This window comes from Megascapheus bottae, chromosome 8 (genome assembly GCF_031878675.1).
Source record: "Megascapheus bottae isolate mThoBot1 chromosome 8, mThoBot2.hap1, whole genome shotgun sequence".
In the NCBI taxonomy this organism is placed as follows: domain Eukaryota; kingdom Metazoa; phylum Chordata; class Mammalia; order Rodentia; family Geomyidae; genus Megascapheus; species Megascapheus bottae.
Genome location: NC_143516.1, coordinates 55,594,012 through 55,606,637, shown reverse-complemented (window position 1 = coordinate 55,606,637; position 12,626 = coordinate 55,594,012). Strand labels below are relative to the sequence as shown.

At 35.0% G+C, this 12,626-nt stretch overlaps 1 protein-coding gene across 4 annotated transcripts in view; it reads left to right on the top strand.

Annotated features, from left to right (window-relative positions):
* Orc3 (origin recognition complex subunit 3) overlaps positions 1 to 12,626 on the top strand; it is a 57,255-nt gene that overhangs the window by 17,081 nt on the left and 27,548 nt on the right. For 3 of the 4 annotated variants that reach the window (XM_090338451.1, XM_090338454.1, XM_090338455.1), the window contains 7 exons: positions 951 to 1,055; positions 2,231 to 2,382; positions 3,521 to 3,654; positions 5,750 to 5,909; positions 8,323 to 8,436; positions 10,912 to 11,045; positions 12,256 to 12,319. In XM_090338451.1, coding sequence (XP_090194577.1) covers positions 951 to 1,055; positions 2,231 to 2,382; positions 3,521 to 3,654; positions 5,750 to 5,909; positions 8,323 to 8,436; positions 10,912 to 11,045; positions 12,256 to 12,319 — 863 coding nt within the window. The remainder of the gene's footprint in view (positions 1 to 950; positions 1,056 to 2,230; positions 2,383 to 3,520; positions 3,655 to 5,749; positions 5,910 to 8,322; positions 8,437 to 10,911; positions 11,046 to 12,255; positions 12,320 to 12,626) is intronic. The other variant, XM_090338453.1, reaches the window with a different exon arrangement.

The window sequence follows — 12,626 nt, the reverse complement described above, 5'->3', positions numbered from 1 at the left end:
TTTTGGTAACATTATTGCTGGATTATCATTTAATTCACTTCAGTTGTGCAAAGTCACAATGAAGATAGAGTCCATAGCCCTGTGTTTTTGTTTGTTTTTTTTTTTAATGCTAGTCCTGGAAATCTTTATTAAACCCAACTTCCAAACCAAGCTGCCTTTTGTTTTTGAATGATTAAAAAGCAATAAACTTGACATAGTAATGAAATCACTCCTGTTTTTAAAGATCAGCTACCCATATTCACTAAATTTCCAAAGAGGAATTTTGCTAAATATTTTCCTGAATAAACTAGTTGTGTTAGTCAGCATTCTGATTCCATGACAGAATACACAGTAGCATGATAAAGAAAAAAACATTTGTTTTGGCTCATGATTTTAGTGGTTTCAGTTTTTTGTTTGTGGTTTCTTGCTTTCCTGGTCCGTGTCAAGGCAGTCCATCATGGTAAGGAGTATAAGTAGAGCAAAGCTGATCCTTTCATGGCAGCCAGAAAGCAAAGAGTAAAGGGGCTGGGAGTCATAATATCACTTTCAAGGAGACATACAGAACAGTCTAACTTCCTTCCAGAGTTCCATCCCCTTCCAAAAAGTACCAACCCTTTAGTACATAAGACTTTTGGGGAATGTTCAGGAACCAAACTTTGTCTTTAACATAAACCTTTACAATTACATTTATATATAATTATATCATGTATAATTGAATGGTCCCTCATTTCTGTGGTATATTTTCTTTGTTTCTGTGAATCATTTTTAAATGTTTTAGTTGGTAGTTTGCTTAATGTTTTGAATACCTATTTCCCCCTTCTTCCCCACCTTTTTTTTTTTTTTTTTTTTTTTTGCCGGTGATAGGGTTTGAACTTAAAAGTCTCATGGTCTTGGTTCAGATGAGCCATGTCTCTAGTACCTTTTATTGTTGTAAAATTATAATTAAATTGTACTAATGTATTGTTTCTTAGGTGTGAATGTCACAGATCATGATTTAATATTCAGAAGTCTAACAGAAGCCATTCAGAATAATGTTACACCACATGTAGTTGCATTGAAAGCTAAAGATTGTCCAGGTAAACTATAAACACAAGTTCTTTGATGAGATGTTACAGATTATTTCTGTTCTTTTCTCTCGTGTCTTTTTTTTTTTTTTTTTTTTTTTTACCAGTCCTGGGCTTGAGCTCAGGGCCTGAGCACTGTCCTTGGACTTTCTCAAGGCTAGAGCTCTACCACTTGAGCCTCAGCACCACTTCTGGCTTTTTTTCTATGTATGTGGTACCGAGGTAATCGAACCCGGGTCTTCATGCATGCTAGGCAAGCACTTTAACCACTAGGCCAAACTCCCGGGCCTCTCTCATGTCTTTTTAATTCCTTTTTATTTGTGGGAAAAACGTAGTACTGCAGCATGAAACTTCAGAGGTTTAATGTCATAGAGTATAATTTTGGCTCCCCAGAATAATCTCGCCTGTTATAGTACTTTTAGCCAGCTCTTGTGCCTTTTATTTTGGTCTTGTTCCTGTTGTATCAGTGCTTCACTGCCGGTAATGGTGAATGCATTTCATAATATATATTCCGTAACAGTGAATCTTCTAGTAGGATCAAAAGTTTGGAACACAAGCAGAAAACTGGGAAATAGGAAGCTTATATTTAGCCTAATAATGCAGAATCCACAGGTTTATGTTTATAGATATGTCATCATATTTTCTATTTTAGAAGGCTACCAATGGTAAAGATAGTTGAATTTGGCATTAGAGAGTCTAAAGCCATGAAATTATAGTGTTGTGTATGCTAATGTACCAAAATTGGTTTGTGTTTGGAAATAAGACATATTTATTTTACTTCTGTTTTCATAAGCTGATCTGAATTTTTTTAATCTAAAAATTTTTAAATGTTTATAAAGGCAGACTTATAAGTAATAAGACAATTCATGTAAATTACAATATTGATTTTTTTTTTTAGGATCCTTGGAATCTTTTCGTTCAATATGATTTAAATATGCATTGTTTCTATGTTTACACATTTGCCTAGGTAATACTTTAATAGATGTTTTAGTCTTAAGTAAGAACTAATGAAATTAAGTATTAGAGAGAGAGTATACTAATGAGCATTAATAATTTACATGTTAAATATTATTTTGTCTATATTGATAAATACCAGAAAATACATTCAAATAATATGATGTATTAGTCAAGATGTTTCAAGGGCTTTTAGAGAATATTAATGTTCTTTTTTTCTTATTATTTTTCAGATATAAAACATTTTTTGCAAAAGTTTGTCACACAGTTGACAGAGTGCTGTGGAAATGTAAAAGCCAAAGAGGAAGAAAGTGTTGAGGTCACGCAGAGGAAGACAAATTGTTCCATGGACTCACTTACTGCTTGGTATAAGGCTGTTACAAAGGTAAACACAAACTGGTGATTTTCTTCTTGAAAATGGTGTATAAGGCTTAAAGTTGAATTTGTACTGCTTTTTTGTTCTAGTTAACGTGTTTGTACTACAGGTATCAGTATAATAGTAATATTTTTATTAATATACATTTCTATTAAACCTAATTTCTAGAAAGAGCTTAGGTTCTTACAGATACATTTTATTTATGGGACAGTGTAATGTAATGACAAAAACCAAAAAGGTAAAATCATATCAGAGGTAGGTTCTGTTATAGATATAATTTCTCTAACAGTAATTGTACTTCATTATGCTTGCTTCAGTATTTGCTTTTGTGTCATAGAACCATGCTTCCACTTCCTTGTGTTAATTTAGTCCTCTGGGGAATAACCATGTTTTGTTTTTTAAATATAGCTTGTTCTATGTCTAGAACTCGTAGGGAACACTTTATTTCAACAAAGGGGATTCCTAAAAATAAATTATATATACTGAAAACACTCTTGTTATCTGTATATAGAACCACAGATTTATTTTATAATGTTGTTTAGTCAGACAGTGTGGATTAAAAAAAAAAATCCTGTGGTGACATTTTCACCCAGTATTTTTGCTGATGTCATCATAAGTTTCTTTTGCTTTGTATAAGGCACTAAACTAGGTCATATGCTTCCCACAGTACCTTAATTTCATCCACACTTTAGTTTTTTTAGAAATCAAACATGATTTGCAATTTAGGGTTCTTTTTTTTAAGCTTGAAATTTCACAGTAGCAGTAGTAGAGCAGATACTTTTAATTAGAAAGCATTTTTACTTTCTTCTTAAAGCAAAGCAAAATAAAACTTTCTTCCGACAAGGAAAATCAATTGTGTATAAAATTTCTCTTAATGCTTTTATCTTTTTTTTTCCTTGATAGAAAATATGTTCTTTTGAGTTACTGATTTTACTGAATGTTTTCTTCTTGGTTATTATTTCCATATCAGTCATAGAAATATCCTGCTAGTAATTGTTGGAATGAGCTTCTGATTATTAAATGAGAAAAATAAAAGAAACATTATCACTGTGAAATATAAAAGAAAATACATCAGTATTTGGCATTATAATATTGTTTGAGTGGTAAGGCTTACTTTTAACTCCTTCTTTCCACAATGGCTTAAAAGAAGACAGGCCCAAAAATGCCAAGCAAAAAGAGGATTACTTCTAGTCAATGGCAGTCTCCTCCTGTTGTGCTTATCTTAAAGGATATGGAAAGCTTCTCCACAAAAGTACTCCAAGACTTCATAATTATCAGCAGGTAGATGGTGTGTCACTTGGCTTTTGTGCAATTTTTTCTTTCTGTTAAGAAAACATTACTTTTAGCTAGAAACTAGTATCTTCACGTTAAGGCCAATTTAATAGAATTCAACATGATTTCAGTTTTTTGAATGTTCAAAGTTCCTACCAAATTTTTCATTTACATTTTAACCCAAGAATGAAAATCAAGTATTTAGTCTGTTTTTAATTATCATGCTAAGGAAATATAAAATAGGTAAGCTACTCCAGATTATTTTTTTTAAGTCAAGCTTTATTTTCTGATATATTATTTTTTTTGTCCCTGTGACAAAGTATCAGACATAAACCCTTTGAGGGGAGCAGGAAAAATTTAATTTTGCACCTGCTTTCCGAAGTTTTAGTCTATCCTAGCAGGGAGAGCATTGTAGAACTGAGTTGTTCAACTGGCACTCGCACCCACAAGCTAAGAGAGACCGAAAAGGGCTAGTGGCAAGATATTCTAAGGACTAGTTACAATTGACCTAACTTCTTTAGCTAGGCCCCATTTCCCAAAGTTTCCAGAATTTCCCAAAATAGTTCCACTACTGGGGACCTAGACTTTTTGTTGTTGTTGTTGGGGACAAGAAGGGAGAGGTAGTTTTATAACACCTGTCTTTAGAAGATTTGAGTTTGCATATAGCTTTACTGACAAAGGTTGTTTTACAAATGACATTATCTTATGTTCATATAATATCTGTAGCAAAAACTGCTTTTGTGATATCATAGAATCTTCAAGGCATTCCTAGCACACTCAATGGTTGAAGTAACTAATTCTAATTTAAAATCTTACGGTGTGCATTTCCTGTAGTATATATTTTAGGATGTCATTTACTTTTGCTTCCTTTATATGTCTGCTTGCCTCTTCAACAGTTGCCTGAAGTTGTATTGGTTAATAATTTATAATATATTTTGATAGTTTTCTTTGTCTTTCTCTTTATTTACAACTGTTCTACAGGCTATATTTGTTTGTTTGTTTGTTTTAACTGTGCTGAGCATGGAACCCAAGCCTTCTTTTTTTAAAAATAGGTTCAGCATGGAATCCAAAGCCTCATACATATGAGGCAAGAACATTTCTAGGCTTCTGTCCCACACTAAACTGCTTTCTGTGCTGGGAAAAGTACACAATACAGTATAGCGATAAAACCAAAACAAAGCATCATACTTTTTGGAACTCATACTTGGTACTACTTTAGCTAATAAAAATAAAGAACTTCTGGGACTGGGAATTTGGCCTAGTGGTAGAGTGCTTGCCTAGCATGCAGAAAGGCCTGGGTTTGATTCCTCAGTACTATATACATAGAAAAAGCTGTGGCTCAAGAGGTAGAGTTCTAGCCTTGAGAAAACTAAAGAACTTGTAATGACACTAAGAGAATCCCAGCATTTTATTATTTAAAAATAGAACTGTATACCACTAGAATATTAAGAAACAGGAGCTGACAGGAGAGCATAGACAGAATCATCAGCCATAGTACTGTGACTTAATTGAGTTTATTGTAGTATTGCAAAGAATAAATCTTGTTCAATATATGTTTAAAATAAGAATGAAAGGAAGGGACGAAACATTTAATGATACCCAGGAAAGGACACGTTATTTTTTGTATAAGGACTTGGGCGAAGCAGGGAAATGTATGAGACAAGTTTGGATAAAATAGTGTCTGATAGAAATGTCCGTAAGTAGAATCAGTTATCTTGAGAATGAATGAACTTCATGTCACTGAACTCTGAAAGGAAGATGGACATAGGCAGTGTGGCTCAGACTAGGAGTGAAGTTATAGTGGATATTACCCTAAAATGTCTTTGCATAGTGAAAAAACTGCTCATAGGGCTATGTTTGTTCATTTTTATACCTCTGTGTTCTTATGTATAAAATGAAAGGATCCATTCAAGGCTAGAAGGCCTGAAGTCACTATATTTTATTACGTTAACATAAAATGATTGACAAATAGTTTTCATATTTAAAATGATACTTGTTAGCAGTATCTTATAAAATAGACATTAAAGTAGAAACTTGTCTTAAAGGATGATGTATTGAAATAGATTTGCTAAACAAATTTCACTTTTGTATCTTTATGAACTAGTCAACACCTGCATGAATTTCCATTGATACTTATTTTTGGAATTGCCACATCTCCTATTATCATCCACCGATTGCTTCCTCATGCAGTGTCATCTTTATTGTGTATAGAGCTGTTCCAGTCTTTGTCTTGCAAGGAGCATCTGACAACCATACTTGATAAGGTAAAAAATAAATAAAAGAGAAGAGTGATTCAGGGCCGGGAGTTTGGCCTAGTGGTTAAAGTGCTTGCCTAGCATGCATGAAGACCCGGGTTCGATTCCTCAGTACCACATACATAGAAAAAAAAAAAGCCTGAAGTGGTGCTGAGGCTCAAGTGGTAGAGCTGTAGCCTTGAGAAAGTCCAAGGACAATGCTCAGGCCCTGAGCTCAAGCCCAGGACTGGCAAAAAAAAAAAAAGAGGAGAGTGATTCAGACTGAAAGGAAAACTTTTAAGCATAGATTGTACATACACATATTTATGATAGTTTTTGAAGAGTAACATATTCATTTATATATTTTAATGTTTTATTTAATGATTATGATTTATTTCCTATGTTTTTATAGTGATTTTGTTTTGAATTATCTCTTTTTTTTAATTTATTTTTTTATTGTAATTAATAGAAGGGTTACATTATATTCACCAGATAGAAGGTGTATTACTTCACAAACATTGATACCCTTTCTCATGACATGGTCCCCATTTCCCTCCTCCCTCCCCCCACTCTTTTTGATTTCCCCCCTTCCCTATTCAATTTCAAATAACTAATTAAGCACATAGAAAATATATCAGATAACAAGGTGAAATATTGTAACAATATGATATAACCAAGGGATAACAAACAAGATAAGAGATAACATAGTACATTAAGGATAACAATCACTCTTTATATGGCTTTTAAATAAAATTTAGATGTTACAAGAGAATAATCATGTGTATATTTGTATTATTTATATTCATAGAATTAGTGAAAATTTACAGGCTTTTAAAAAATTTATAGAAAATATAGACTTTGTTGCCCACACTTGAATTCTCTTGCCTCAGCTTCCAGGATTACAAGCTTATGCTATTACAGGTAGTTACTAACATGTTTTATCTTACTTTAGTATATTCCTTCCTATCATGGGTTTTTTTGTTGTTATTGTTTATTTGGTTTAGGTTTGGTTTTTTTGTTTTTTGTTTTTTCTGGTACCAGTCCTGGGCCCTGAATTCTGGGTGCTGTCCTCGAGCTGCATGTTTTTTTGTTTTGTTTTGTTTTTTGTGTGTGGTTAAGGCTAGTGCTTTATCATTTGAGCACAGCTCTACATCTAGCTTTTGATGGCTATTTGAAGATAAGAGTCTGACAGACTTTCCTTCTGAGTTATTTTTGAACCAGCTGGAATCCTCAGATCTCAACCTCCTGAGTAGCTAGGGTAATAAGCATAGCCATTGTATCTGGCTTATCTTGACAACAAATGCTAAAATGAAGCCTTGCATTCAAATCCAGGTACTAACAAAAGAAAAAAACAAAGAGTCCTAGAATGATTTTTCATTTTTAGATGTAAAACTTGCTGTAGATAATTGAAAATGGAAATTAAATTATTGTACATTTTAAAGTAAAAACCAGTTATTTTGTCTTTTTCACTTAGTATTGTATAATGTATCTTTATTTAAATCAGTAGGGATGAAGGAAATCTTAGTAAAAATTACAAAACCTGTGGCTTCTTTAGTGGCCTCTGTGGTGAAAAAATGGTTACATGGTTAATAGACAATAATTTAAATTTGATGCCTGACTTAAAAATTAAAAACAAAGGATTGGAGCATAGCCTAGTGGTAGAGTGCATGCCTAGCATTCATGAAGCCCTGGATTCAATTCCTCAGTACCACATACACAGAAAAAGCTGGGAATGGCACTGTGGCTCAAGTGGTAGAGTGCTAGCCTTGAGCAAAAAGTGTTCAAGGACAGTGCCCAAGCCCTGAGTTCAGGCCCCAGCACTGGAAAAAAAAAATTAAAGATAAGATGGAGTATGGTGGGCATCTTTGGTTGTGAGATTGTAGTAAAAATTACTTCTTTTTATTTATTTATTTTTTGTGCCCGTATTGAGGCTTGAACTCTGGGCTTGGGTGTTCCCTTCCTGGTCTTAGCCCTTTTACTTCTTTGGTTTTTCAAGGGAAGAAAGGGTTGGGGGGCTGGTCTTAAGGCTTGAACTCAGGGCCTAAGGCTTGAACTCAGGGCCTAGATGCTCTCCCTGAGCTTTTTTGCTCAAGGCTAACACTCTACCACTTAAGTCATATCTCTCCTTCCAGCTTTTTGTGGTTGAGTTAAGAGTCTCAGGGACATTTTCTGCCAGAGGTGCCTTCAAACCTTGGTCCTCAGATCTCAGCCTCCTGATTAGCTAGGATCGTAGGCATGAGCCACTGGTGTCCAGCTTCTTTTTGTAATTGTTAATCTCGTATAAATTAAAATTTTCATTGTTATATCACCTAAAAAGTATATCTACCTTTTTTTTTCATAATTACCATTTCATGGTATCATTCTTTGTCTCATTGTTTATAGTTCATATTTATGAAGACTGAAGAATAAGTGTGTTTCTTCCCTCCCTCTTTATCTCTTTCAGCTACTTCTTACAACTCAGTTTCCCTTTAAAATAAATGAAAAAGTGTTACAGGTTCTGACCAACATCTTTTTGTATCATGATTTCTCAATTCAAAACTTCATAAAAGGACTTCAGGTAAGTGTTTGAAAATTTACAAGCTGGTTCAAAATAGTTTGCATGTTATTTGAGACTGTTTATTTGATAATTAAAGCATTTTCAGTGGCAAAATCTAGAGTAAATACATCCAAGTGTTTTTTCTCCCCTAGGTTCTACTGTCATTCCTTTGTTAAGACCCAACCAAATAGAAAATGCATTAATTATCATATCAATAAAGGAAAAAGTTCTTTCCATTCAACCTGTGGGAAGTCTGGAGAAGAGTGTTTTGATGAAAACTTATGTAAAGCAGACTTATTTTATAATGAGCCACAGAGTAGACACTATCATTATCTTTTCTGCTACTTCTTTAATTATTCTTTAAAGTTTTAAAATATTTTTAGTTCCTGGGTCATACACAAATAAATTGTATTCTATGGTTATATGTCTGCTTGCATATATATGTATTCATGTATAAGGTTTCATGAATTGTTAAAAGCTAATTTCTTTTCTTTTTTTTTGACAGTCATGGGACTTGAACTCTGGGAGCTCTGGGCCTGGGCACTGTCCCTAGCTCTTCTACTCAAGGTTACCGCCCTACCCGTGAGCCAAGCCCCACTCCCTGTTTTCTAGAGGTTAATTGGATACGAGTCTTAGGTCCTTTTGTGCCTGGACTGGCTTTGAACCTTGATCCTCAGATCTCAGCCTCCTGATTAGCTAGGCTTACAGGCGTGAGCCACCGCACCAGCTAAAAAAGCTAATTCTTAAATTGGATTTCATAACATTTGCTCTAACATAAAAGATCACATTCTCCAGTGGTTTAAAAGTGAATGTACATTTTTTGTTTTGGGAAATACTACATTATCTTACAAAGTAGGTATTGTGAATATTTGCCCATTGTAAAGTTCATTAAGATCAGTATGCTGGTAACCTGTGGGAAAATCCAGTATAATACTCATATTTGTGTAGTACATTGAGGTTATTAATTCTCATATGTAATTTTCTGCCACTCAAGACAGAATAATGGCTTCATATGCTGGTGTGGAGGTTTTTTTTATTTTTTCAAGATTTACTTCTTAAAGCGAGTATTTGAAATCTAGGAAACCTTATTTGCCCTCACAATGTATGAGATTAAATGATACTGAAATAATCTCCTAAATTTCTTCTCATACATTTCATTTCTTATTTACTACTCATAAAAACCAAGAACTGACAGAGAAGCAGGCACTATATTGAACCCTTGATATATATATTAAAAAGAAATCACCTTCAAATAGAAAACAAGGAAAAAGAATAAATGCTCTACTAGAGTTAGGAGAAGAAGCTGGCTGACACCTAGTCCTAGCTACTCAGGAGGCTGAGATCTGAGGATCTCAGTTCAAAGCCAGCCTGGCACCAAAGTCTGAGATATTCTTATCTAGTTGACCACCAGAAAACCAGAAGTGGTACTGTGGCTCAAGTGGTAGAGCACTAGCCTTGAGTTGAAGAGCTCAGGAACAGTGCCCAGGCCCAGAGTTCAAGCCCATAGAGAGAGAGAGAAAGTGGCGGGGGGCGGGGGGAAGAGACTGGCTCTTGCTTATCATAGCTACTCAGGAGGCTGAGATCTGAGGATCATGGTTCAAAGCCAACCCAGGCACAAAAGGACCTGAGACTCTTATCTTTAATTAACCTCTAGAAATTGGGAAGTGGGGCTTGGCTCAAGGGTAGGGTGGTAGGCTTGAGCTATTGAACTCAGGGACACTGCCCAGGCCCAGGGGTAGGGTGGTATCCTTGAGTTGAAGGGCTGGCACAGGAAAAAAAAAAAAAAACCTAGAAGAGTATTCCAAGCAAAAGCAACAAACAGTAAAGGAAAGGAGCTCTGTTAAAGAACTAATGTAGAACAGAAATAAGAGGCAAACATTTGAAATGTCTGGCGAACATTTTGCCTGATCATACCTTAAACCATTATGTTCCAACTTATGCCTCCCAAGTAGCTTAAGATTACAGGTTTGAGCCATTACATTTGGCTAGATATAATATTAATTTTAGAATTTTAGATTGGTATCTTCTTTTTCTAGAGATGTGGTATTGGAAACAGGGTCTTGACAAATAGCTGGTCTTGAACTCCTGATTCTTCTGCCTCAAGTATGGCTTTGGATTGATATCTTTCTATGAATAGTGGGGTATCAGACCTTTAGGTCACATACAACCCAATCCCATCCATACTATACTTAAAATCATTGGGAATTGCTGCTTCAGGGAATCTACCCATTTTCGTTAGTATTTTGTTTAGCTTGTATTTTCTGAGATTACCATTCAAACCTTGTCCATAAAACCGTGGCCTTAAAAATACTAGGAATATATAGCTATTTATATGTTGGCTATGTTGTTATTGTGACATTATTAAATATATCTGTGCCGTAAATACATGAGCTCTCAAAAAAAAACCTTAAAAATATGCAGTATAGGACAAAAGATCTATTACATATATATTATATGAATTAATATATATATATCTAACCTGTGCATTTATTTCAGCTGTCCCTATTAGAGCATTTTTATTCCCAGCCCCTAAGTGTTCTGTGCTGCAATCTCCTTGAAGCCAAGAAAAGAATAAATTTTTTATCATTTAATCAGTGTGAACACATTCGACGTCTTCCATCATTTAGGAGGTAAAAAGAGAAGTACATACTCATCTTTTACTAGAGACAGACAAAATAGAGGATTTCAGGTCTAGTTGGTTTGGAAGTAAGGAATGCAAATATAATTTTATTTTAATTAGAGTAATGTAAAATGATTGTTTTTAATTATGGGATTTCTTCACTGGCTTGGAAAATTGGGCATAAAGAAAAATATTTATTGCCAGGCGCGGTGGCTCATGCCTGTAATCCTAGCTACTCAGGAGGCTGAGATCTGAGGGGCAAGGTTCAAAGCCAGCCTGGGCACAAAAAGACCTGAGACTCTTATCTCCATTTAATCTCTAGAAAATGGGAAATGGGGCTTGGCTCAGGGTAAGATGGTAGGTAACCTTGAGCTGAAGAGCTCAGGGACAGTGCCCAGGCTGAGTTCAAGCCCCATGACCCACAAAAGGACAAAAAAAAAAAAAAGAAAAAAAATATTTCTTCACTTAATTATTTTTGCTGGTCCTGGGGCTTGAACTGTGGGCCTTGCCTCTGTTCCTGTGCTCCTTGTCCTCAGCGCTAGCACTCTACTTCTTGAGCCACAGTACCACTTCCAGCTTTTTCCGGGATTAATTAGAGATAACAGTTTCATGGCTTTCCTGTCCAAGCTGGCTTCTTTAAAGCAATCCTCAGATTTCAGTCGCCTGAATAGCTAGTATTACAGGCAAAAAAAGTTTTCATTTTCTTTTTCTTGTTTTTTTTTTTTGGTTGGTGCCAGTTCCTGGGGCTTGAACTCCAGGTCTGGGCTCTGTACCTGAGCTGCTTTTGCTCACCTCTAGTGCCCCAGCACTGGAGCTCAACTCTACTTCCAGCTCTTTTGGTAGTTAATTGGGGCCAAGCCTTACAGACTTCCTTACCTGGCTTGGCTTCAAACCATGATCCTCATATCTCAGCCTTGTGAGTAGCTAAGGTTACAGGCACCCAGCAGGAAAAATATTTTTTACAAAGGAATATAGTACACAAGTTCTCCAGAATAAATTTTTTGAAACAGCATTTATATTTCTGTGGTTTGTTGCCTTATTATTAAGTGTAGGTAATTTAATTTAAAATTGCCATTAAATCATGACTACCATCTTAAATTTAATTTTGAGAAGAAGTTTTAAGTTGTGGCCAGTAGTTAAGGAATTATTTCCCACTATGCTGCCCAAACACATATAATGCTTCATTTTCTCTTTTTCTGTATGGCATGTAAAAATTATAGGTATGTAGAAAAGCAAGCTTCAGAAAAGCAAGTCGCACTTTTGACCAATGAGAGAATTTTGAAGGTAAGATTGTAAGTGTATTTTAGTTTCAGACTCCTCTTTGTCATCATGAAAAAGAGTGTGCACATAAATATTCATTGAGTTATATATGTTTATATAATCAAATACTCTCATATTTGTATTATGAATACTGATTCTTTTTTTTTTTTTTTTTCAGTCCTGAGGCTTGAACTCAAGGCTTGGGCTTTCTCAAGGCTAGCGCTCTGCCACTTGAGCCACAGCACCATCTCTGGCTTTTTCTATGTATATGATACTGAAGAATCAAACCTGGGGCTTCATGCATGCTAGCACTACCACTAGGCCACACTCC